Raw genomic sequence first — 25,358 nt, 5'->3', positions numbered from 1 at the left:
TCCTCTGCACTGGCTCTCGCGAGCCACCCTGTGGTGGAAAGGATGGTGGCCGGGGAGAGCTAGCGTGTACCTAGGAGGGAGCACGACCACTAAAGTTGTTGGGGAAAGGGACGTTTTAGCAGCAGTGAAATGAAAAGAAGAAGAGAAAGAATGGGGCCAGGCAAGTCTACCGTTTAAGTCTGGCTGGTTCCGAATCCAGATGAAACACTAGCTGTGAGGACAGGTGGATCAGGGCCTCTGGAGATCGGGAGGGGTCAGGAGAGGACAGGCTAACAAGTGTCATTCATACTTTGTCCTGAAAGAGTCCCATTAGACATTTGTCCAGCGGTTTGTGGGGCAAGTACCTCACGCACATTTCCAGAGCAGGGGAAGCAGCTCATGCCTGGCCTCAGTGTTTGCTGAGCCTCTGTGAGGGAGGACTTTCCAGTGTGCAGACGACGTTGCTGGTAGTGCCCATGGAGGGCCACACCCCTGGCCCGCGGTGAATGTCATAATTCCCAGGGAAAGTGAGAGGATCCTTTGTCTGGGTGCCGACGACTTCTGGGACGTCGTTAGAGCAGGGGGCCAGCATGGGAGAACCTCAGGCCAGGCAGCCCCATCAGGTGGTCAAGGCCACCCACACAGTCAAGAGGCCTGTTCCAAGCTGTTCTGTTCTTCTTCCTCTGTCTGTAGCCAGCTCCAGTCTAGAGACTGAAAGTCAACAGGCACGTTAAAAATACAGGGCCACCACTACACCCCGGGTTGTTTGTCTTCCTCGGGACAGCACAATTTAAACCAGCACAATTTACAGGGAAATTTCAATCCTCTCATTAATAGTAATTTTCTTATTAACGGCTACTCTTGGGCTAAACCTACGTTTTCAAAACCATACAGGAACTTTCCCTTGGCCTAGTGAGAAGTCCCTCAGATGCTGGGACCACGGAAACTAGACGGGGAGTTTCAGTATTACCGGAGGCTCACAGCACTCACTTAGGCTCGCTGTGGGTAGGCGGTTCTGAGAGCTACCTCAGCCACCCATTTCCAACCCTACCAGATGAAACGGCCGGATGAGACTTCCTTTTCCTCTGGCAGAAGTGCCCCTCGGCCGTGAAATGCTCAAAATATGCCCTGTCAGGAGGAGGACACACAGCGACGCAGAACAGAGAAAGCCCCTCACCGGAGATAGACACTCGATTAAGTAAGAGGTGATTACAATCACCAGTGGTGTCCCGTCTGATTCCTCTGACAACTGAGAAGTCAGGGGGAAGCTAACAGGTCACAGTCTTGGCAGGAAAGGGCCTTTCAAAAGCTGAGGAATGACTTTGGGTTCTCTCAGCAACGTAAGCTTTGCCTTAAAATGTACCTGTGTCTTGACTCACTTTTTGTCCGGTTGGCTTCCCTGTAACTAGTACTACCTACCACTAAGCCCCCTGAGAGGGGGTGCTGTGACAGGGTCTGGCCCTGTCCCCCGAGTTTTGCACAGTACTCCCCACACACAGACGCTCAGCAGGGAGAGAAAGACCTTCTCAGAATGACGTCACCTCCCTTATAAAAACGGAGTGTTGCGAGGGTTAAATGAAATACTGCACACCAAGTGCCTGTCCCCCTTCAGTAATTGTTAGCATTGCTGTGAGTAATAACATGTACTGCGAAATCGTTAAGCGTAGACTGAGATAGAGGACATGCTGGATTGCCTTTCCGTTTTCTTTTTCTGGTTTGCCGGGGAAAAGACGGACACGGAATAGCGAGGATTTACGTAGCCCGTTACCCTCAAACTCTGGTCCTGTTCTTTGATGGTGTCTTGCATTGCATGTTCTAGCTGCGAACACAGGGTGTGTGCTTCAGTCACCAGCTCTCCACTGGAGAAAAGGATCACAGTATTAGAAAATGCTCGACGTGGTTTTTCAGAGATAACACTCTTGTTTAGAAAAGAGGCTACAGAGCTTTGGACAAGATTTTAAAAATTAAATTCCAATTATTTTGACGCCGAGGGTCTTCAAGTGCCAGGTCCTGACAAGTAATCTCACTGACCTTGCTAAGCACTTTTCAGAAGCCCACACCCAGCCATAAGTCAGCATTACCGTTCACAGTGGGAAAAAGAAAATCTCTTTTTAATTTAGAAGTTAGAAGTCAGTGAGCACGCTCTGACTTAACTAGATAGTTGAATTTAATTCTCTCCAAACTGCCAAAATCTGAAGATATAACACAAATCACCTGTTTTCCAATTTTTGAAATAGAAAAAAAAAAAATTATGTAGACCAAGTAATTTCACAATTTCCACAGTTTCTAGAGATCTATGAAAAAGCAAGTCCTGGGAACTGATTGAATTTGATCCATTCTCTCTTTTCTAGGATTAGACATGCACCCGTCAGTTCAAGAACCTCGGTGGGGAGAGAGGGGAGAGTACAATAAGCCACTGTCCTGTTCCAACCTTGGCTCCATGACACATACAGACAACCTATGCTCCTGGAATGACTTCTCCAGAGCCTCCAGGATATCACAGGGGGACTATGCCCAGTGCAGGGAGACAGTGCCCTGGAACCGCTCACCTTGCAAAGCATGATGCTCTGCTGCAAGGAACACAGGCCATGTTTTTGCTCAGCCCCTTCCGTGTGGCTACTAACTAGGTAGAAGGCTCAGTGCCAGCTCCAGAGGGCAATGGAAGGGACACATGACCTGGTTACCATCCTTAAGCTCACCGCAGGGTGGGGAGAATTAAGAATCTAAGGCCACATGTGATTTAGTACCACAACACACAGGCTAGGAACTCCCCAAGCACAGGAACAGGACTTTTAAAACAGCTTTATTGAAATGTAATTTACATGCCATAAAGTTCACCCATTTAAGCTGTATTAATTCGATGGTTTTAGTATATTTACAGAATGACACAATCTTTACAATCTAGTTTTAAAACATTTTTATCATCTAGAAGAAAGCCTTGTACCCATTATCAGCCCTTTCCCATCGCCCCCCCTCCACCTGCCCTAGGCAATCATTAATCTATTTTCCATGTCTGAAGACTGGGTCCCGGGAATGATTTTAACCATTGCCAGTGCCTAAGGCCTGACATGTAGTAGAAGGCGTTGAGGAAACTGCAGGGGGCTGAATTAGAAACAAAAACCCACACAGGCAGTCCAAGAAGAGAGAGCTCTCTGCGTGTGAAATGGTCAGGGCACTGGAGGAGGGGGAACCAGATTGGACAGCAGATATGTCCTGCAGATGGGAGGACCACCCAGGGCAGGAAGTTGGCCAGAGGTTCTGGAACCTCAGCGAGCATCAGCAACGAGCTCAGGCTTCTGAAAAGCTGCCTGCTGGGCCCACCTCTGAGCTGCTGACTCAGCATCTGCATCTAACAAGTGTCCAGATGTGGCTGCTGCTGCTGGTCTGGATCAGACTTCCAGAACCATCGGACTAGGCCAAGAGTTTGTATGGGAACAGCAGATCAGCCTGGAGAGTGGCTCCAAGGTGGCTGTTTAAGTCTGAAAAAGCTCAGCTTGGATCCTCTAGGGGAGTGGGAAGCTGCTAATAGTTACCAGCCAAAAAAACAACTTGATCCAATGGCATTCTGTGAAGATTCACTCGAACAGAAAGGGCTTGGAGGTGGTACTCAACAGGAAGCAGGGAGGGGAAACATTCTGTTCACCACCTCGTGGCTATGGCCCAGGAGAATGGAGAGGAAAGCAAGGGAGGAGTGGGGGTTGAGGACAGGCAGGAGGAGGCAAACTGTAGCTTGGTAACTCAGAGTGGTGGGAGGTGAAGGAGGAGGCAAGATGACAGTGGTGTGGCCACCAGAGCATGCCCTGTGGGGAATACAGTTTTGAACAACAGATGATGGCTGACATGACTAGCACTTTCCATATCCTCATTAAGGAATTAGAAATCCAGTCCTCAGACAAGAAAAGTACTTAGCTAGCAAATTACATGGGACAGGGAGAGTAAAATACATCTGCCTGGCATATGAACCAACACAAAGAAAAACATGCACGAAATCATTAGACAGATGAAATGATCTCTCAATGATAAACAAGCATTTCCATGCCCTCCCGATACACCCGTGGCTATCACGCCTGGCATGGAAGAGTGACCCACCTTTTCTTGATGGCCTCGGGTAAGCTGTTGGGGGCAGCAGAAGGCTGAGACAGCAGCTGACCCGAGTGACTGAGGCGAGAAGCATTCATGCTGTCTGGGCTTCCACTGACAGGACCACGGACTTTGCTCTGAAGGACAAAATCAAAAGAAAATCAACAGAATTTTGGAGCAAATGATCACAACTTTGCATTCCCACCATGGGAATGTCTCATGAAACAACTGGTCACCAGACACTAGCTAGTCCTATAAATTATGACTCAACATCCCTTCTCATGACCACAGTTTGCATTTCGGCTTAGAAAATCTTTGTCTATAGGTGTACTTTTTAAAATGATTTTATTTATTTATTTGACAGAGAGAGAGAGAGTGCACACACGTGCAGAAGCAGAGGGAGAAGCAGACTCCCTGCTGAGCAGAGAGCCAGAATCCTGAGATTATGACCTGAGCCAAAGGCAGACACTATAGGTGTACTTTTTGATAAAAGATTCTAAATACAGGGAAATTTGAGTACCTGTATTCACAGGTTTAATTCATTAGTTTGACTGCTTAACGAACTCTAACAAAGAAATTAAGACAGGGTTTTGTTTTTCCAAGTAGAAGACTGAGACACACGAGAAGCTTGTAAGTGGCTTTCTGTGAGTCGCACCGTCTGTGGGACAGCCGAGAAGAAAAGCACAATGTTTTGACCCCCTCCGCCCCGGGGCGCACTGGCTGCTGCAGCCACTCCCCCTCAGTCAAGGTTAAACCAGCGGCTGGGGCTCTAGTTGCTTGCAGCCCGCAGATGTGACCTACTGTCAACCTTCCCAGCACCTCATGTCAAGCCTCCAGCCAAACACCCGGTCCAGTGGCCTCGCCATCTTCTCATGGACCTGGCTCCTGCCCTTGCTGCAGCCCATGTGACTTCAATCCCACTCAGCCCTGCGAGCTGGAGGACCAGCCCTGGTTCCACATCCTTCCTTCCAGCTGAATGTCAAGGTCCAGCTTTGACCTGTCAGTCAAGCACCCAGTTTCACCCTGCGGCTTGTCACCCATTGAGAGAACCAGCCATCTGCCTCCTCTGCTCTGCCTGGGCCTGAGAGTATGGCGGGAGGGCAGCCCTTCCACTGCCCTGTCCCTCGAAGCACAGGGGCTCCATGACTCCAGCCCCCACCCCCAGAGTGGCCCCTCCCTCTCGGAGGCTGAGGTCTGTCCAAGCCTCAAATCGGTTCTCTAGCTGCCACGAGGGATTTCTCTAGAGCCCAAATGTGATCATACCATTCCCATACTTAACCTCCTGCAGCACAAAAGATGAAGACAAATTCTGGGGTGTTTTCTATGCCTTCAGAACAAAGTGTGGCCTGCATATGCGCGGCCCTTGCCTGCCTCCCCATTTCGTTCCACACGACACCCTGCCCCCCACACCTGAACACTCTGCGTGTAGCACCCAGAACACAGCCACTCTTTCAGGCCAACGTCCTGGGCCTCGGAGAGAGCCAAGTCTTCGCTCTGGAAGGTCCTCACCACCTACCCACCTAACTCCTACTCATTCTTCAGCCGAAGCAACACATCCTTGTGGATGTTCCCTGTGCCTCCCTCCCTTTCAAGAGGCTCTTTTCGTTCATGCTACAGCCCAGCTTACAGCACTCGAGCTGCTGAACAATACTTACTGCCCCCAAATTCAAATTCACTTCCCTGTGCATGTCCCTCACCAAATTATGAGCTGCTGGGTCAGGGCCCATGCTTCTTTCCTCCTTTACCTATCTTCATCACATTCCTAGGCTCCTGCGCACATGGTCAGGGCTCAGTAAACGTCACATGAATGCAGATGGCAGATCAGGCCATCCCCGGGAGTACCTCAACTTCCCTCTCCTTCCTCAACTTGTCTCCTTGTCATCTTTCCTTTTTTCTTTTCTTCCTTTCTTACAGGAGGAAACATCACCCACACTTTCTCAAGGCCAAGGCAGCCATGCACACTCATCTCGCTGATACCCCGTTGTTCTCACGACTTGCAGACTCCACTGTCTCCTGCCCCTTTAACACTGTGACTGTCCCGGTGCACTGTCCCCTTCTGCTTGGCCTACAGATCCAGCCCATGATCTTAGAAACACCACCCTTGCATCCTGCTTCTACCTGAAGCAACTATCGTCCCATTCTCCCCTTTGCTCTGTCAAACAGTGTCAGTGACTAAACTGGTCTTCGTCCCAGGCAACCTCTCTGCAGCCTGCACGGCGCAGGTCTCTCTCCCATCAGCTCTGGTTTCCGTGGCCTTTACCTGGCTCTTCTCCTTCTCTGTCTTAGGCTCTTTTTTGTGTCCCATTTTCTCTCTGAGCAACATGCAGCGCAATCTCAGCTACAGCAACAGTGGCAGTTGGGGGAGGGTGCCTGGGTGGCTCAGATGGTTAAGTGTCCACCTTCGGCTCAGGTCATGATCTCCAGGTACTGGGATTGAGCCCCATATCGGGCTCCCAGCCAGCGAGGCATCTACTTATCCCTCTGCCTGCTTCTCCCCCTGCTTGTGCTCGCTGTCTCCCTCCCTCTCAAATGAATAAATAAAATGGACAGTAAGTCAGCGGGCACAGGAAGTACGAGGGACAGTACTGAGCAGCACAGACTTGGGTGAGGGTGACCAGTCCTGCAGACATGCCCTGTAGTGAGCTGCACGGAGGTCCCCCAAAGATCCGCCCATGTCCTAACTCCAGGAAGCTGGGAATATGACCTTAGTGGAAAAGGGGGTCTGCACAGATGAAGTCAAGGATCCTGAGAGGAGATCATCCTGGACTACTGAGAGGGGACCCAGATCCAATGGCATGGGTACTTATACGTGACACCCAGGAGACAGACACAGAGAGAAGGCCTTGTGCAGACACAGGCAGATACTGGAATGATGCGGCTGCGAGCCAAGGAACGCCTGGAGCCCCCAGAAGCTGGGAGAAGCAAGGAAGGATTCTCCCCTAGAGCTTGCAGAGGGAGCTCAGCCCCCCCCAACACCTTGGTTCCAGAACCGCAAGGGAGTGACTCTGGCGACACCTGACTACAGTGGCCTCAGGAAACACATGCAGTCGGAAGTTAGAACACCTGGCCTGGCCTGACCCCACCCCTCCCTGACCTCTCCCAGCCAGAGGAAGGCGGTGAGAGAGGAGCGGCGGCAGCAGAGGGCTTGGCTATTGGCTCTGTGGTCCCCCTTGGAGGGTGGTGACAGCAGCAGAGGTGGAAAGGGCCCAAGAGGCAGGGGTTACTGAGGGCTAAGGGCTGGGCCGTGGGGCTCACGCACACAAGCGATCTTCAGAAGATTCCAGAGCTCCTTCTGCCGCTTCTCCTGAAGCCGGACAACAGTCTTCTCATCTTCATTCATTAAACTCACCACCTCTTCCACCTGGGGCAACAATTCCAGAGCCTTCTGCTTGCATACCACAGTTTTACTGTAAAGAACAAATGTGACAAGCTCCAATGGCATTGGGGCTGGAGAAAGCAGGAGAACATAATCCTTAGGAATTATGAATCCAACAACAGCTGTGGGTAAATTTTCTGCAGGTTAAGTGAGTCAGAGGGGAGTGAGAAGATGACCCCACGGGCAGCCTCACTGCTCTTCCAAATTCCACCCTTCGGAAGGGAAGTTGGAGCGAATACCTGAGCTGCGTATAAATCACTCTCACTTTCTTCTCAAAGCCTTGGATGGCCTGGAGGAGCAGCCGGACCATCTCCTGACTGTCGCCATCCGTTCGCTGGTCTGGAAAGAGGGAAGGAGTCCACAGTTCCTCAAGGGGGCCGGCAGAGAGCACCTACATCGTGCGCTGACAAAACAAGGCCCCACATACCTCTGGGTTTCTCCCGAAGCCTCCTGTAAAGCTCCCTTGCCTGCTCTTCTCTGAAACATATAAAGGAGAAGCTCTGTCAAGATGCAAGGTCAGGGGCGCCTGGGTGGCTCAGTGGGTTAAAGCCTCTGCCTTCGGATCCGGTCATGATCTCAGGGTCCTGGGATCGAGCCCCGCATCGGGCTCTCTGCTTGGCGGGGAGCCTGCTTCTTCCCTCTCTCTCTGCCTGCCTCTCTGCCTACTTGTGATCTCTCTATCAAATAAATAAATAAAATATTAAAAAAAAAAGATGCAAGGTCAAATAAGCACATTTGAAACACTGCTTAGGGGGGCTGCCTGGGTGGCTCAGTCGTTAAGCGTCTGGCTTCAGCTCAAGTCATGATCCTGGGGTCCTGGGATCAAGCCCTGCATTGGGCTCCCTGCTCAGTGGGATGCCTGCTTCTCCCCCTCCCGCTCCCCCTGCTTGTGTTCTCTCTTTCACTATAGCTCTCTGTGTCAAATAAATAAATAAAATCTAAATAAAAATAACAAAAAACCCAAACCATTGGTTAGCTAATTTCTGCCAGAACAGTTACTGACTTTTAGAAACAAGACTGACATTGTCTTGACTGGAGAAAATTATCACCCCTGGAGATGGCACAGGTGATGCCTCCAACAAGGAAATAATGGCCCCGTCACCAAACCCGAACCATCGCTAAGGTTTAATGAGAGAGAGTCTCAAGGAAGCGAGTTTCTACTCTGTCCTTTGGAATTTCCTGTCCATATGGCTTCTGCAATAATGACCCCAGTACCATCACTGGGCTGGGTCTAAGCCCAGAGAATATGGGCGCCTCCTTGAAAACTCAAGCCCAAAGGCAACACAAACTTCTATCCCTTTCCAGCTTCAACACTGAAACTGGCTGATATTTTCAGCAGTGACTTTCATTTGAAAACTAAAGGAGAATAAAGGGTTAAATGATTGGCGAAAAGACAGACTCCGAATCACCAGATTTCTGATATTTGAGCTTCTGAGCCTGAGAACCCTAGTAAAGGCATCGGAGGGACCCGGCTGAGCCCAAGCCAGAGCTCCTGTGAGTCTGAGGCCGCTCGCCTGCTTCCCTTCCCACCTGCAGCCTGGGAGCTCCCCGTGATTCCCTTCGGAGTCAAGGCCAAATTCCTGATAAAGATACAAATGAACGGTTTCTGGGTTCAAACTCTTAAGACCGGCCAGGCTCCTTCTCTGTTCTACTTTCTGGTCTCTGAACCATGCCTGGATCAGTGGGGGCCGCACGGACAATGACTTCAGTTAGCGTGGCGAATGCAGCCTCTGTCACAGCCTTTACAGTTTCTGAACGCCTGCTCTATCAGAGTCGTGTGATGTGACCTTCACGGCTCTGTGAGGTCAGACAGTTCTGCTCGCCACTCGAGAAATGCGTAAATGAAGGCTGCGGTGACAGTGGTTTGACTGCGCCCATCTCCGGAACTCTCCATGTGCCCATCTCTGGAACATGCCATGACGACGCTTCGCCAGAGGCTCATGGGCCCCACGGAACAGTGTCGCAGAGTTGCCTGGGTAACCGCACCCGCACCCCTGGCTGTTGGCAACACCCATGCAGAAGCCTGTCTGGGGTGCCTGCGGGTGGGCCCGCCGCCCAGGGCTACTCACAGGTCGTCCAGCGTGCCGCCCTGCTTCCGCCCCATGGGGCTTCTCTGCAGGTCCACGATGTCGGTCTGGAGCGCCATCATCCGCTCCACCAGGAGCCTCACCTCGTTCTCCTAAGGAAAAAGCTGTGCTAATGTCAACTGAAGTAATAAGGGCCTTCTGAGGCACGCGATTTCGGGGGCAACACCCTCCAGATGCACTGAAGAGTCTCGACTGGCTGGCTCGAAGGGATGCAGCTTTGGAGTCCGATGGCCGGGGTTCTGAGCGTGCGACCCTTACTTTCTAGCTGTGTGACCCAGGCTGGAGTCTCCTCCCTCCGCCACGCAACAGGCTTCTAAGGGGCCACTGCGGGGTTAGGTAAGATACGGCAGGTAAAGCACCCGGCAGCAGGCCTGGCACAGAGAAGATGCCCGAAGCACATTCCTTTCTCTTCCCTTCGTTTGTCCATCCTCTATGGGGAGGCCCAGGCTCCTGTTGCAGAGCTTAAGGCGAGTGTGAGCCAGGGTGGGACACAGCACTCACTGTCACTGGGGCAGGGGTGGTTATCTACGTCATACCCACCTGGAAGCACACATGCCCGTACGGATTCATGGAAACTGTTGTTAGGACACAGAGGTGAAGGTCCCTTCCCAAGTTCACAGCAGAAAATGGAGAAAGGTCCAGAAAAGGCCTTGGAGCCTTCAGTCTTCCATTTGTGTGGGGTTTACCAAAGCTAAACTTACCTCCCTTACCTCACAATTAACGTTTTTCAGTGGTATTGGATTTATGTTGTCCTACGACTTTATGCTTGGGCTTTTTGTCCAAGTCGATTTTTGTCCTATCGATTTAGTGTCTCAACAAAACTAGGCAAAACCCCTGGTGGGATGGAGTGTCGAACATTCATCCGAGGCCCTTTCTAAGAGGAAGGGGTCTGGGCTGCCTGCAAGGACGCTGCCCATTTTCCCTTACTCAAGGCTGCGCCAGGTCTGGGTGGTTCCTTCATCTGCCCTCGTAGGGCCCGCTTTACTGGCTACCACCCTAGCCTCTTTCTAGCAAGGCCCAGGCAAGGTCAGAGAGCACGACGAGGACAACCGGATTTCGGACTCACGAACTGATCCAGTGTTCGAGGAGAGAGTGAGAAAAGGCAGTGAGAAGCCTTAGCCCCCCTCTCAGTAAGGACAGGAATCTAGAAGCAGGAGTCTCCTACCCGCCCACAGAGCTCCACAGCCTGTTCCATTTCCCTCCAGGCCAGCAGCAGCTTATCTGACGCTGGGGAAAAAAAAAAAAATAGGGAAAAAAAAAAAGAAAAACAAAATGAAAACACCACAAAACCAAAATAGAAATAAACAACTCAATTATAAGAGGCAAAAGAAACCTCAGGAAGAAAAAAAAAAAAAAAAAAAAAAAAGACAGGAATGGTCTCTCCAAGCGGAATGCAGAGAGTTTACTCACTGATCCCAAACTCCGTTTGCTCACTGTACTTCTCCAGGTCAATCTGGATGCTGGTTTTAAAGAAGTCCAACTTGGCTTTGAGCTGCTGAGACATGGAAGCCATAGAATTCTTCATCTTGGAGAGGCAGCTGTTATTCCGAAGGAGATTCATCCTGCAGGGACCACAAGAAACAGAACCTTCTGGCATCCTTGGGATCCAAACAGCTTTTCCTGGACAATACTGAAACCACCTCAAACGCCAAGGCAGGCCCCTACTGTAATTATTATTGTCATAACAAAAGCAGCCCCCTCTAATCATAAAGACGATCTCCTAGCCCTCAGCGAGCACGAGGTTCTGCACCAAAACTGGAATTCAGCCCAGTGCCATGCCAAGGGCAACAACCCGGAGAGGGAGTTGGGCAGTCCCTGGCATGAGTCAGGGGAGTTTTGCTGACCCAAATTCCAAGGAGCTTTTCCAGAGTCCAAATTCAGCCCCTAGTTCAGCCAGCCCGGCCCTCGGTACCCTCCTGCTCCATGTGCTGACCTCCCTCACCTCGTAATGTCTAAAAGGGCCTCCCCCTCAATCCTGCCCAGCCAACCACTTCCTGCCCGTCCAAACCAGTGTCTCCCTCTTGTCTCTCCTACCAGTGGCTTCTGGACCCCTGCCTCCGCCACCTCCCTGTGGCAAAAGCCACCAAGCAATTTAAAATAAGTCCCAAAACGCCTGGCACAGTACATGGCAGCTCGCTGTCCCTGCTGCAGCCGGTTACAGTCCTCCTTCAGGGTTTGGATGCTGTGCCAGACCTGGCCCCACACCTTCCTCAGCTGGAAGAAAGACAGGTTCCTCTTGGGCTCTTGAACTGGAACAGAGACATATGTGACTGTCAGAGAATAACGCCCTGAGGTTAACCATGTCCTGCCTCGCGACATCACTGGTGTTTTTACATTTTTTAGTGACTATGCAGGGCGCCTGGGCGGCTCAGTAGGTGAGGACCCCAGGTCCTGGGATCGAGCCCCAATTAGGTTCCCTGCTCCGAGGGGAGTCTGCTTCTCCCTCTCATTCTTCCTTTGTGTTCTCCTTCTCAAATAAATAAAGAAAATCCTTTAAGAAAAAAAAAAAAAGAAGAACTACTATGCTATTGCATAACTTTTTTGGGTGAGAAGTCTGGTTACTGTCACACTTATTTTTTTGTACCCCATTAATAGCACCAGCATGGACCAGTCAATAAATACCTACAAGTATCGATTTGAAGAAACAGTTTGTGACCCATGTACAGACACTCACATGTATATAAGCTTGTATGCTTTTAATAAACCTTTATGTTTATAACATTTAAGGTCATATGAAGTTTTCTAAAAATTCAGCTTCAACCAGTAGTACTAGAACATGTTTAAATAGGCAGGAAGTCTGGAACGAAGACTTTGGACTCCTGATCTGTTTATTCTAAATGTGTGTGTGTGAGTATGTGTGCGGTAGCAGGAATGGGGAACGCAACAGTATGTTCATCTAACACTCATACAATGGAATACCACACAAGCATTAGAAATTAGGGAGCTCAGGGCACCTGGTGGCTCCATTGCTTGAGCAGCCCACTGGGTCTTTCTTTCTTTTCTTTTTTTTTTTTTTAAGATTTTATTTATTTATCAGACAGAGATCACAAGTAGGCAAAAAGGCAGGCAGAGAGGAAGGGAAGCAGGCTCCTTGCTGAGCAGAGAGCCCGATGCGGGGCTCGATCCCAGGACCCTGAGATCATGACCTGAGCCAAAGGCAGAGGCTTTAACCCACTGAGCCACCCAGGTGCTCCAGCCCACTGGGTCTTGACTCAGGTCATGATCTCAGGGTCCTGGGACTGAGCCTTGCTTCGGGTTCTGAACTCAGTGGGCAGTCTGCTTGGGGATTCTCTCTCTCTCCGTCTCCCTCCACCCCTCCCCCTGCTCCCACGCACACATGCGCTCTCTCAAATGAATGAATAAATCTTTAGAAAAAAGTTTTATTAAAAAAAAATTAGGGAATGCTATATGAACCAAACGGGAAAATATCTCTAAAATATATTATTAAGTGAAAAAAGTAGGGGCAGAGCAGTATATGTCATATGCTACGGTTTGTTGGAGAAAAAAAGATATATATATGTGTGTGTATGTATGTGTGTGTGTGTGTGTGTGTGTATACACACACTTTATAAATGAGTAGTAAATGAGTAGAATACTCCTGGAAGATATACCCAAGAATCTGACAGAAGCAGTTTCCCTGGAAGAGACTGGGAATTGGGAAGAGAGGATGGCTTGTTTTTCACAGTTTATTCTTATCATACCTTTTGCTTTTTTTGTATCACATACATGTATTAATTATTAAAATATAAACAAAACTTCAAAGATCTGATTTGATCAAGTTCAGAGAGCTGCAGCGGTATTCTCTGTCCTGTGTTTAAAGTTCTACAGATCACGTTGAAGTTGAAGACTTTCTTTCCTCTCTTTTGGCTGGACTACTCATAAGCCCCAACTAAAGAAGGCTGCCCTGGGGACCAGGTAAGCTCATCTTCTTGGTGCGGACCCCTCCCCTGGTCCATTGTCTCTCCCTGTGATTATTTTTTTAAGAAAACAGTGATGTTCTTACGGATACAGCTGACACTTTCAGGTTGGGGCCGGGGGGAGATCTGAGTCTCATAGGCAATTTTACTGTTGTCAAAGAGAAAGACGAGATCCATGTCCAGCGTGCGGCCCTCATTCAGCTGCAAAGGAACGAGAACAAGATGAGATCTTGTGGATCCCACCCCTGCTTTTTCCAAGGAAAAACACAGGGATTTCAGAGCGTTTCCCGCTGTTCACCAATGGCATCATCTTTAGCCGGCAAGTACCGAGCACCCACGCAGCCTTTCTTAATGACGCCAGCCTGGGCTTCCCTTTCCTGTTCCTTTTACATTTATCCAAACATAAGCCTTATTTACAACTTACTACTTTCTGTCTATCCTCCATTGTCTTTACCCTGCACATAGATGTTCGCCATCTCCCTTCCTAGCCCATGCTTGTTTCTCCTACATTGGCTTTCCCAGATCCTTGGGGCAGGGACTGTGGCGTGCACAGCGGTGGCTGTCCGCACGGTTCTGCACACGAGAAGTACACTGGAAACAGCTTTGGCTGACACGGGGAACGACGCATTGCTTGGCAACAGAGGCAACAGAGAGGCGGCTGTGAGCGGTCTGGAAGTAACAAGTCAAGCATGGAGGGATTCAAGTCTCCCATTAGGCCACACAGGGGACTGGACGTTCCAACTGAAAACACAGGCAGGTGTGTACTCCGTGTGACAAAGCAGAGCTGAAATCCCAACAGCTGGGCGGCGCAGTGCGAGGAGCACAGGGCCTTCAGTGAGGAGCGGGGCTCACCTTGCCGTCTGAAATACACTGAGCGGCAGGCTTGTCAGGGATCAGCGCCAGCCCAGCCTCCTGCAGCAGCTCCTGGTCCTTCTCAGGGATTCCTGTGTCCTGCTGGATTCTGGCCTGCAAGCTCTGCAGACTCTCGTCCTCTGTCACTGGATAGGTGTGAATGATGCCTGTGACCATGTTCAAGATATGAACCAGCTGCAACACAACCCAAATGTTACTGGAAAAAACCCCATTGTTCCAGAGAGGCCCACCTATTTGCCTGGATCGTCTGCTGCTCCCAACATTTCCCACAAAGAGAGGGGCCGGGCTAGCGGGGGGAAGGGAGCCCCAGTGCCGAGCTTCATATGTTCTGGTCTTCAATACTCCTGTTTGTCCACAGCTACCACCTCACAGCCAAGGTCACCTGGCCGGGGGGCAGGCACTCTCGCGGGGCCTCCCTTCCCACTGCTTGGATGGCCTAGGACCTGCTCTTTAAGGCGCTCTTTTTTTCCCAAGCCCTGCCACTGCCCATGGGGGACCCAACCTGCTGCCTCGAGGCTGACCTGGCTCTGCACTCACCTTCAGGTTTAAGATGTCATCCAGGGCCTTGAAGCAGCCGTTGGGCCCATACACAGGATCAGTGCCCCTCTGTCGTGGGTGCCACATCAGCATCAGCTGCAGCCACTTCTCTAGTCGCTGTGCCAGGATGCTGCGGAGAACCAGAGCATGGTGTGAGAGGGGACGGCTCCCTCGCCCTTCTCAGGCGGCCTCCCGTACGTGCATTGCTATACACAGCTGCGGCAGCTGACATGGGATTACTGAAAATGAATTAACCTGAGGGAAAGCGAATATTTTCCAGCCAAACTGAGGATCTGGGTGCTCATCCCTTCTTGTCTGCTACAATATCCTCTGAAAACCAAGACTGCTCAACAGATGGGTCAACAGACTCATCTCCACTGGGCTGCGTGAGAATGATCTATCCATGAAGCTCTTTAAATATTGCAGGCATGTCCCACCTCCAGGCAAGCCCCACACACAAGCTAGATGCCATCCTGCCAGATTTGTTAATCTGCCACCCCCCACCCTACCACCGAAATAAACACTCATGGTCCCACGACAAAGGTCACGCTCCTTCCCAGACACAGGTCCACCTCGTGCAGGTGTTCTCAGCCTCCGGAGAGACCAACTCCCTACTCACGTGCCTTTGTTCCCCTCACTCCTTCCCCCTCAAACTTCGCTCCTCTTCATCTATCCATGTTCTGTACATCTTTCCATATCCTTCCAGAAAGTTCCAGTGCATCTAAAGTCATTCCACAGAGTTCTAGTCCACACGATACCTTGCTCCCCATTCACTAAATACTCAGGGTAATTGTTATCCATGCTACTCAGTTGTGCGTGACTGCCCTGCTCTTTCTTTTGTACTACTACCAAAGCTGATCTTACTATTTAAGTGTTCACATTCGGGCTCTAAGACTAGATTGTAATGCTGTTCAAACTACAAAGACTTGTTGACTGTGACACAGTACAAGGCTACATAAGAGTACAAAGAGAAGTCAAACATAATTCCCTACACCGAAAAGGCTTCCAGTTGACCAGTAGATAAACCCTATGCAAAACTAGATGTAATACACAAGGCAGAAGCCAGTATGGGTGGTAAGAGGTATAGATAAATTGTTATGTGAATTTAGGAAAGAGGATTTCTAGATAGGGTGAGGGGTGGGAATCCATTCTAAGTTGAAGACAGAGATGGTTATGTCAAGTCCTTAGTCATGGGAGGCTATCCTAATAACCTATTTAAAAGCTATTTGGTGCCATTGCAGATATTTATTTGCACAAGAGGATGAGAACTACGTAGAGAAGCACCACTGGGCCTTACCTGTTGAGATTATTGGGGTAGGGTAAGGAGCTTGAAAACTTCACGGCTCCGTTCAGGTCCTCACTGACAACGATGTCCATCTCACTCTTCTGCCGGACTTTGGAGTGCCTGCCAACGGGTCATCTCCTTAATTAGAGCCTCTAAGTCACTTAGCGGGCAAGACACACTTTACATCTGTAACAAATCCACTTTACAACGGTACGGGATACCCACAGGTCGCGATTTGTCTTTGGGTGACAGTCAGTGCCTCAGTATCCTGCTGGGGTGGATTCTTTCGGAGCCAGAGGCTAGTCTGGATGATCTTCGGGGGTGGCGGCAGCAACCATCCCGCCCCCAGAGCGCCACAGCCAGCACCGCCGACTCCTGACCTCACCCCTGGCACGTCTTCATCATTTCCCCTACTTTTCATTTTATCGCCGGCAAAATTCACGTTTTGACAGAGGATAAAATGAGAACTTCTGAACCAGGCTCACTGCACGCGGATCGCATAGATGGGAAATAGGCGGGATGCGTGCCCGCACAACGCACTTCCCTCTAAACGCAGGTGGCTCCACGCTACCTCCTGCGGGGAAGGAGCTTCTAAATTTCCCAACTTAGAGAACTCACAGATGTGTGGACGCATCCAAAATAGTATTTGAAGGGACAAAGTGTTAAACCCAACTAGTTTCAAAGCTTTTCGGTGATGAGGAAAAGAAAGTAAGTGTGAATTATGCTTCAAAGAGGACCAAGTACTTTGACACTGAACACGGACTCCTTTCCCACAATTACCCCATATGGGAGAGCCTGTTTCTCATCTCCCGTTCAATGGGAAGGAAACGGAGATCTGCAGGGTCACCCAAGTTCACACAACTACAGTGTGGCAGAAACAGGAGACTCGAACCTCCTATCTGCTGTTCTTTCTACTCTGTCTGAATGTCCCAGTCTTTCCTTTCCAAAAACACCTGGGAAATTCAAATCACAAATGTTTTAGTCCTGAGCGCTTCTCATCGGCAAGGGGTGAGCTGGCCCGGGGGGAGCACGCAGGAAAGGCGCCAGCGTGAGGCGGCAGCTGCTGTTCACAGCTCCGGCTGGAACTATGACTGTAAGGCAGAGGCACCAAGAGTGTCATGACGGACAAGTGAGACAGACGATCCTCTAACGGCAAACTTAGTCTGTCAGTGGGAAATTATAAACATAAAATAGTAAATAAGATGCTTGTTGCTTAGTTCCTGAAATGTATGTCAAAGTAGCATTACAAGAGAATTACGAAGCTCAGATTGCATCTGTCCCGAAATTACTATCCACCGGCCACCTGCGATGAGAGAGTGAAGTTTTTAAAAAGTCGTCTGAGGCATTACAAGGCAGATGGGACAGACTTTTCTCACAGACTAGTCCACTGAACAGCTCCTGGCTGGGGGTCCAAGAGGGCTACCTGAAAGTGTCACCTGGTCTTCAGCACTGGTGAGCGGAGTTCTAAGAAGCTGGTTCTGCAGACAATGCACTTACCATAAAGATGCTGAGATATTAGGGATAATGTTTTCAAATAGCACTTGTCCTTCCAGTTCAAATGGATTTTAACTCACCTTGTTAAAAATAATGGAAAAACTCAACATTTGAGGTGCAGAAATGCAGTAATTCTTTGGTTAGTTAAAAACACTACTGATGTACAGATATTTAATGTTATTTTCATGATGGTTACAGTATCAGGTGTGACTATAAATGAATGAGCTAATTCCTCAATATTCCAGAGCTTATGCAGGTCAACGAGTATTGTTTGTTTTAAAACCAATCACCACAGGAGGGCATACTTTGCCATTTCGCCAGACTCCTTAAGAGCAGGGACCCTGGCTGCAATCATCTTCCCACTGCCAGTGTTTGGCTTATATATGTTGACTAAAATGGACTGCCATCACAAAAACCACTTTTCTGGAATGGATCTCCAAGGCTACATCTTATAAATAAATAATTCATGATGCAAATACCTATCCTTTGAAAAAGTTAATGTTTTCATTACTTCCAGAAAGGTATATAGAAAAATGGTAATAGCCAGTGCTGGCAGTGGTGTGGTAAAAGAGGCAGCTTGGTATGTTCCTGGTGGAAACATTATTTATATAGCCTTTCTGTTGAGCATTCTGATACACATCAAAAACCTTTAAAATGTGCATAGTCTTTGACAGTTAATTCCATTTCTAGGAATTATCCTAGGGAAATAATTATGGATATATAAGTATTTCCACACAAGGACACTATCCTTGGTGTTCTTTTAAGAAATAAAAATTATAAAACACCCATGCTTCCAGTCACAGGGGGATAAGTTAAAAAAAATTCCAGTATAGCCACTCAGCTGAATGCCAAACAGACATTACAAATAACGGAAAAACATAAAGCATTTTCAATAGCCAGACTGAAAGGCAGGTTATATGAGGATGTTTGTAGTAATTTATTTGTGGGGTTTTTTTGTTTGTTTGTTTGTTTGTTTTAAGGTATAGCACACACACTGAAGGGCCTGGAGACTCACACAAACATTCATAGTGGTTGTTTCCAGATTGTGTGAAGGAAATTCTCATGGTGCAGAAATGCTTTGGGAGCACATCCAAGACAGTTCACATTACACTATCACTGATGGAAAAAAGGTGTGAAACCCATAAATGAACCAACAGACAAACAGAGGCCAATTTGCTTGTACCACCCCCAAAGTACACCAAAAACCAGTGCTATCAGGTGCCTGGGGAGGGGTTAAGGAAGCCAGGTGGCTGGGAGGCCGGTCAGAGAGGACTTTTCAGTGCATATTCTTTTATTACTTTTGGAAGCTCGAACCATGTGAACTTATTAACTACTTCAGAAGGACAAAAACTGGAAATCAAGACAAAATTTGGAAAAACAGTAACATTATTTAAATTAGCGTGTGGCCTCTCAAGGAACACTCTGAGTGAAACTTGATTCATGGGAATGTCAGTTTTTGAACTGTGCATTTTGGTAATGATGAGCCGTCACATATACCACAAACCCTCATTTTTGTAATAAAAAAAGGTAAAGATAGAATTTTTAAAAAACTTAATTGTCTCCTTTAGTTTTTTTATTAAAACATCTTTTTTTGGGTAACTTATTTATGTACATATTGGTTCCTATTTTAAGCCACTTTCTTGTGCTTTTGAAACAAAAATCTCTTTCATGGTACAGTAAAATGTGCCCATAATACATTTCTGCGTAAATATTTCTCATCTGTCATGTGTGCACGTCCTGTATTTGTTTACTAACACACAGCATCCTCAGTGGAAGTGCACCAATGTGTGCAACAGGCTGTGAACACGGCCATGCTGCTATTGCACACACACAGCAAACATTCATCTGGTGTTACATTTAAAGACGTTAAAAACTGCTCTATTTTTCTAGGACTTCAGAGCCTGGACCACCCGCATGCTGAGTCCTAATGGGACATCCTCTATGGGGGACAGATGACAGATGTCTCGGGCTGGGAGCACCCAGTGAGATGGGAACAGGTGAAGGGCATGACAAAGACGGAAGGACACACTCCCCCCTTCAGGGGGCACTCCTGGCCCCACCCTCAGGCCCCAGTCCCTCACTCACCACTGCACGGGCTGCCAGTTAGGGAGAAAAGGGCGGAAGCCGGTGATGCACTCGAAAGCCAAGGTACCGAAGCTCCAGTAGTCCACGGTCACCGTGTACTTCTGCTGCTCCAGGAGCTCTGGGGCCTATGGGAGAACAAGTGCTGGGGAAGCACTGAGGGGCTCCTGCTGCTAGGGGGCCTCTGCAGGAGGGGGCGACCGGTCCTTCTCATCACGTCCCCGTCTTCCCCCGACTCCATCCAGAGGACATGGCGTGTCCACTTGAGTGGGGAGGAGGTGACCACACGTATAGCTGGTGGTATCTACAAGTTCTCTGTACCTTATTCACTCCTGACGCCGATACGAGGGCTCCCAGGGGTATTTTTAGGTAGGCCAGAGCACAGCATACACCCTTTCCTTGGGTGCCATGTCCAGGTGGGAAGGTAGGTTACATACCACAGAGGAAAAGGATACCAGTCTAGGCACACCGAATGCATAACACACATGTTAAATGATGACTGCATCTCCTAAACCAATGTACCTCAGGACGTGTGGTCATGCAATGGGATGGGATATTTACAATTGGGCAGGAAAAAAGCCGGATGCAAAACCGCTGCCCAAGCAGAAAGAGCTGAAGGACCAAGCAAAGCTTTGAAGCACGGTGGGAATGGAACCTGCCTCAGAAGAAGGCTCCTCACATGAGGGTTTGGGAGGAGACATTTTAGGAAGGAGCATCACAAGCAAAGGCAGGGAGACTGGGCTATACACAGTCTAGCTAGACAGTGTCACTTATGGAAGGGCCAGAGAGTGCAAAGCATGAGGAAAAGTTGGGGGATGGGCAGATTAGTCTCTATATCTGGTTATGGACATAAGTTTTAGTTCCTGACGGTGAAGGATGTGACTGAGCATCCTGGTCAGAGCACGGGCTCTCCCACTTAACTGTTGCTGAGCCCATGAGGATTTCAGAGGATGCTCAGAAGGACCTACATAATTATGTCATATAGACATAGGACTTGAATCATAGCGCCCCATGGGTCACCACTGTGAAACCTCTATTCCATTGAGCAGGTCATAAAGCAAGGGAGCCCAGTCCCCTAGTTGGTGGGCTAAGCAGGAAGCAGAAATGAACTCAGACTTCAAAGAATCTTTCTCTTCTTTATTTAAGAACTAGATAAAATAGGGGTGCCTGGGTGGCTCAGTCGGCTGAGCAGCTGCCTTCAGCTCAGGTCATGATCCCAGGGTCCTGAGATCAGTCCCACATCAGGCCTCCTGCACAGTGGGGAGCCTGCTTCTCCCTCTCCCTCTGCCTGCCACTCCCCCGCTTGTGCTGTCTGACAAACAAAATCTTTAAAAAAAAGAAAAGAACTCGATAAAATATTTAAACTCATTTAGCCCAGTGGCTTTCAACCTTTTTTCACTTATTAAACTGCCGACCCTTTTTTCAATCAAAATTTTACTGGTTGTTACCATCCACAGGCAATCTATGGCCAAGTCTAACTGAGTCTCTTGCTAGGCATTTCTTGACTTATTTTCTACACCCTCACTGCTACCAGCGGCTCTGAGCTGCTTGTCACAACAGCCTCCTTACCTCCCCCATGATTTACTCTTGTTCAGTGCAATTCACCCTCCATGCTGCATCAAGGGTGGTCCCTTCAAAGGGTAACCCGGATCCTTCTCCAAATTAAAACCCTTCAGTGTCTTTCTGGCCCTCCACGGACTACATCCTTTGCTTCAATTTCCTCTCCCTTCCTACCTCTGGCCCCTTGCATCTACACATCCTTCAGGTCTCAGACGAGGTGAGGGCCTCCTAACACGTATTCTTATAACACCTTGCGCTTTCCCTCTGTAGCACTTGTCACAATTTTAACTTCTTAGTTCTCTGTGTAAGCGTGGGGTTAATGCCTGCTTTCTCGCTAAACTTTGAGCTTCTAAAGACCAGGGAAATGCTGGTCATCTTTCCCATTGCATCGCCAGCTCCCAGCGCAGTGCCTGGCAGATAGAATAGACCATACTCAGTCAGGACTTCCTGAATGAATGAGTGACTCACATAGAAGCCCAGTATTCAGACCAAGTAATGTAAAGAAGGGGTGGGGGTGTGGGGTCAGAGCTCAGCTCCTTCTTGCTGGCCCGAGACATGTCATAGAAACTGAGGCTTCTACAGACCAGCATGAATCTAGTCTAAACTCTTTATTTTCAGATAAAATACTGAAGCCTACGATGTTACAGGATGTGTGTGAGAGCACATGCTAAGCAACGCCCTTCTGACATCAGAGAAGATGACCCCCTCCTTCCACTGGGCCTCCACTGGCAAAAAGTGCCGACTTGAACAGAGTACGTCTCTGTCTTACGACAATTCCTAGACATCTGGACGCCTCAAGAGAGCCAGTAAGATTTAGATGCTACAAGGCAAGGACAGAGAGGAGCCATATGCAGACAGCCATCAGGGAACAGCTGAGAAGCAAACATGTAAACCCCATTTCTTACCAAGTACTGCAGGGTGCCCACAAAGGATGTACAAAGACTGCCCTGATCCAGTTCCTTGGCATATCCTAGGTCAATAATTTTGTGTATTAACTGAAAAAAAAAAAAAAAAAAAAAGGAAAAATCGGGAGGATTATGAGGATACCCTGTCCTCCTGTAAGAACTGATCGCTGACCAGAGCAGAGGATACTCTGAATTCCCAGGTTGTGTTAGAGCCTGAGTTCCTAAGAACCAGCCAATACACAAGAGACCACCTTCAACACGGCAGATAGAGGGCAAGAGGAAATGTACACGGTAAAACTGCTCCCAAAAGGCACATGTTCTCCTTTGCTCCGGAACTACTAACCAGAGGAAGGCCAAAATGAACGGACTCTGCATCAGCCCTCAAGATTGCTAAACCTGGCCTTGATGATGTGAAAGACATGCTCAGTGAATGCCCATAGTTCTCAAATCTTAGAACCACTGGCAAGAATGAGTGTGAACCGGAACTAGTGTGAGCACTAGGTCAGTCATGGGTCAGGCCCAGAATGCCGAAAGAAGCTCCCCCAGAAGAGACTAAGTGGCCCACAGGTTGGGTTACTACATCCCACTTGGCTGAGCCCTTGTTTGTCACCCCCAGCTAAAGGAACAAGGCTGCAAGAGGGCACGTGCCAAGCCCCATGGGGAGGTAACTGCCACACCCAAGCAGGAGGGCCCCTGTGGAGGGTCCCCAAGAGCTCTGGGGAGACTGCAGGCTGGGCCAAGCCCTATGGGCAGGTACCAGCTCCAAATGCCTCCCCTGCATCACAAGCAGAAACAGCTCAGAGCTGGTTTCCAGGTTAGCGTCAAAAGTTGCGCTCTCGAACACACAGAAAATGAAAAGTCGATTTCTCGGAGGGGCTGATCTCAAGGGGCAGAGGAGGGAAGAGAAACATTATTTTCCTTATCAGATTCCTGCAACTGGGGAAACTAACAATGTGACCCATTCAAACTTGCCTCCACTAGCCAGCAAGAGCTTTTTGCTGAATTCTGTTTCAAATCAAAAGTGTTCCCACAGAATCAAAGCGAATACAAAGTCAAGGAAATGCAAATATAAACAAAGACACAAAGGGTGTTCTTTCTCTAAGAGAGCAGCTCCCCTGAGGCAATCCCCAGGACTTCCCCTTTCCCGGAAGGTCACTCACTCTTTGCTCTCCTTGCTGCAGGACGATGTTTTCTGGCTTTAGATCCCGATGGATGATTCTGTTTTCATGAAGGTATCTAAGTGCAGAGGCTGAGAGGGTGGAAAGGGGAGTCAATTTTCATTAAGCCTAAAAAATGTGCTTCACTTCAAAATCGCCTATCCTGTGAAAGATTGTGCCCTGACACGCACTCGGAGGGAGGGACAGGGCCTGGGGCAGAAGCTCCCAGGGTGACACAAAAGGAGTCCTGGTTACTGGAGAATGTGGAGAACAAGAATCTGACTTTTTCACACAAAGTCACCAATGAGTCTAGAGCAGTGGTCCCCAACTGCATTGCCCAAACCAGCAGCGTCTGAGCTTGTGAGAAATGCAAAATTCTGGGATCCCACCCCAGACCTACTAAATCAGAAACGTTAGAGGTGTTTTAACAAGATCTCCAGGTGATGCTGATGAAGTCTGAGAAGGGGAACATCTCTGGCATAGAGGCTCAAAAGTCTAAATTCCACAGGGAGGGTAAAGGCGAAGGGCCCTCTGGGCAGAGACCACTCTGCTCATCGGATCTGAAGTCCACTGATGTCCGAGCCGGCTTTAAGGAAGAAGTGGAAGAAGAGACTATGTGCGCACTCCATGCACCCCACAGTTCAACATGGCTTTACTATGTGCTCAGTTCTCTGCTAGGCTCTGGGAGGTACATAAAATAAGAGGCATGATACCCAAGAACTCAGAATCCAGCTGGGAAGGAAGGAAGGAGCCTGCGCGACCCTGGCTGTGTGGAGATGTGAGCATGTTGTACGGGAAGGTCATGGCACACAGCACCGGCTCCTGCTGCAGCCGGGCTCCAAGCCCGATGTCATCTGCACCCATGAAAGAAGTTTAATAACTTCAACAAGGTCCTAGCTCATTGCACTACAAAAGACAAAAATGAGGAAATATGTGAAGGTGATAAAATTATCATTATTGGAGATGGTATGACTCCGTACTTAGAAACTCAGTAGAGGAGGGGCACGTGGGTGGCTCGGTCAGTTAAGTGTCTGCCTTTGGCTAAGGTCATGATCCCAGGATCCTAGGATCAATCCCAGAGTCAGGATCCCAGCTTAGCGGGGAGTCTGCTTCTCCCTCTGTGTTTGCCTCTGCTCACAGGCTCCCTCTCTGTATCTCTCTGTCTCAAATGAATAAATAAAATCTTTTCAAAAATCTTTTAAAATGTTTAAAAAATAAAGCAAAATAAAATGCCCTTTTTCACCTCTTCAGCCAGCAAGAATTTTAGATGAAAAATAAAGGGCATTTTCGTACATGGCTGGAAGGAGGAAAAATTGCTGGCCTTTTTGGGAAATACGGTAATATCTATTAAGTCTTAAAAATGTACATATTATTTGACCCATTATTTCTACCTCTAGTAACCTAGCTTATAAAGTCTAGTCATCTAGCTTATAAAAGCTCCATAACATACACATAAGGATGCTTATTGCATAGCTTGGAGTAAAATACTTAGAAATAAACTGGAAGTCATCAATTAGGAATTGCTGGACAAACGAAGACAGAGCCACGTTATAGCATGCACTGGTCTCAAAATCTTTTAAGTTTATAGAGAATATAACTCAGATATAGATAATTCGAGTCAGAAGGATGACAAAGATGGTGGTTTTTGGTTTGTTTTAAAAAAGGTAGTAAACAATGGGATGCCCGGATAGCTCAGTCAGTTATGCATCCAAACCTTGATTTCGGCGCAGGTAATGATCTCAGGGTCGTGAGATTGAGCCCTGTGTCGGGCTCCATGCTGGGGCTGGAGTCTGCTTGGGATTCTCTCTCTCCTCCTCCCCTTGCTCCTCCCTGCTTACACTTTCTCTCTTAAAAAAAAAATAATTAAAAAAGGTAATAAGAGAAGACAACACTAAGATGTTCAACGGTGAGGCTTCCTGTGCTGCCAATCCCCGCCACCTCTCTCTCTCTCACTCATCACACCAGACAGAATGTAGGCAAACCAGGGATGTGGGCATTTCCTGTCTTCTCTGCAGAGCGGGAGAAG

The 25,358-nt window shown here is 48.7% G+C and overlaps 1 protein-coding gene across 2 annotated transcripts in view; it reads right to left on the bottom strand.

The window, feature by feature from the left end:
- IKBKB (inhibitor of nuclear factor kappa B kinase subunit beta) overlaps positions 1 to 25,358 on the bottom strand; it is a 59,432-nt gene continuing 34,074 nt past the window's right edge. Inside the window, exons 6-22 of one of the 2 annotated variants that reach the window (XM_032838082.1) lie at positions 23,336 to 23,424; positions 22,176 to 22,265; positions 19,714 to 19,838; positions 16,147 to 16,254; positions 14,850 to 14,979; positions 14,292 to 14,486; positions 13,526 to 13,640; positions 11,648 to 11,771; positions 10,933 to 11,084; positions 10,688 to 10,749; positions 9,505 to 9,614; positions 7,863 to 7,912; positions 7,675 to 7,774; positions 7,319 to 7,466; positions 4,069 to 4,196; positions 1,748 to 1,838; positions 1 to 690 (exon numbers count right to left, since the gene is read on the bottom strand). In XM_032838082.1, the coding sequence (XP_032693973.1) occupies positions 625 to 690; positions 1,748 to 1,838; positions 4,069 to 4,196; positions 7,319 to 7,466; positions 7,675 to 7,774; positions 7,863 to 7,912; positions 9,505 to 9,614; positions 10,688 to 10,749; positions 10,933 to 11,084; positions 11,648 to 11,771; positions 13,526 to 13,640; positions 14,292 to 14,486; positions 14,850 to 14,979; positions 16,147 to 16,254; positions 19,714 to 19,838; positions 22,176 to 22,265; positions 23,336 to 23,424 (1,883 nt within the window). In that variant the 3' untranslated portion in view covers positions 1 to 624. The remainder of the gene's footprint in view (positions 691 to 1,747; positions 1,839 to 4,068; positions 4,197 to 7,318; positions 7,467 to 7,674; positions 7,775 to 7,862; positions 7,913 to 9,504; positions 9,615 to 10,687; positions 10,750 to 10,932; positions 11,085 to 11,647; positions 11,772 to 13,525; positions 13,641 to 14,291; positions 14,487 to 14,849; positions 14,980 to 16,146; positions 16,255 to 19,713; positions 19,839 to 22,175; positions 22,266 to 23,335; positions 23,425 to 25,358) is intronic. The other variant, XM_032838083.1, reaches the window with a different exon arrangement.

Source organism: Lontra canadensis, unplaced genomic scaffold (assembly GCF_010015895.1).
Source record: "Lontra canadensis isolate GAN:19392208 unplaced genomic scaffold, GSC_riverotter_1.0 scaffold101, whole genome shotgun sequence".
Lineage (NCBI taxonomy): Eukaryota > Metazoa > Chordata > Mammalia > Carnivora > Mustelidae > Lontra > Lontra canadensis.
This window is presented reverse-complemented; position numbering and strand designations above follow the sequence as displayed.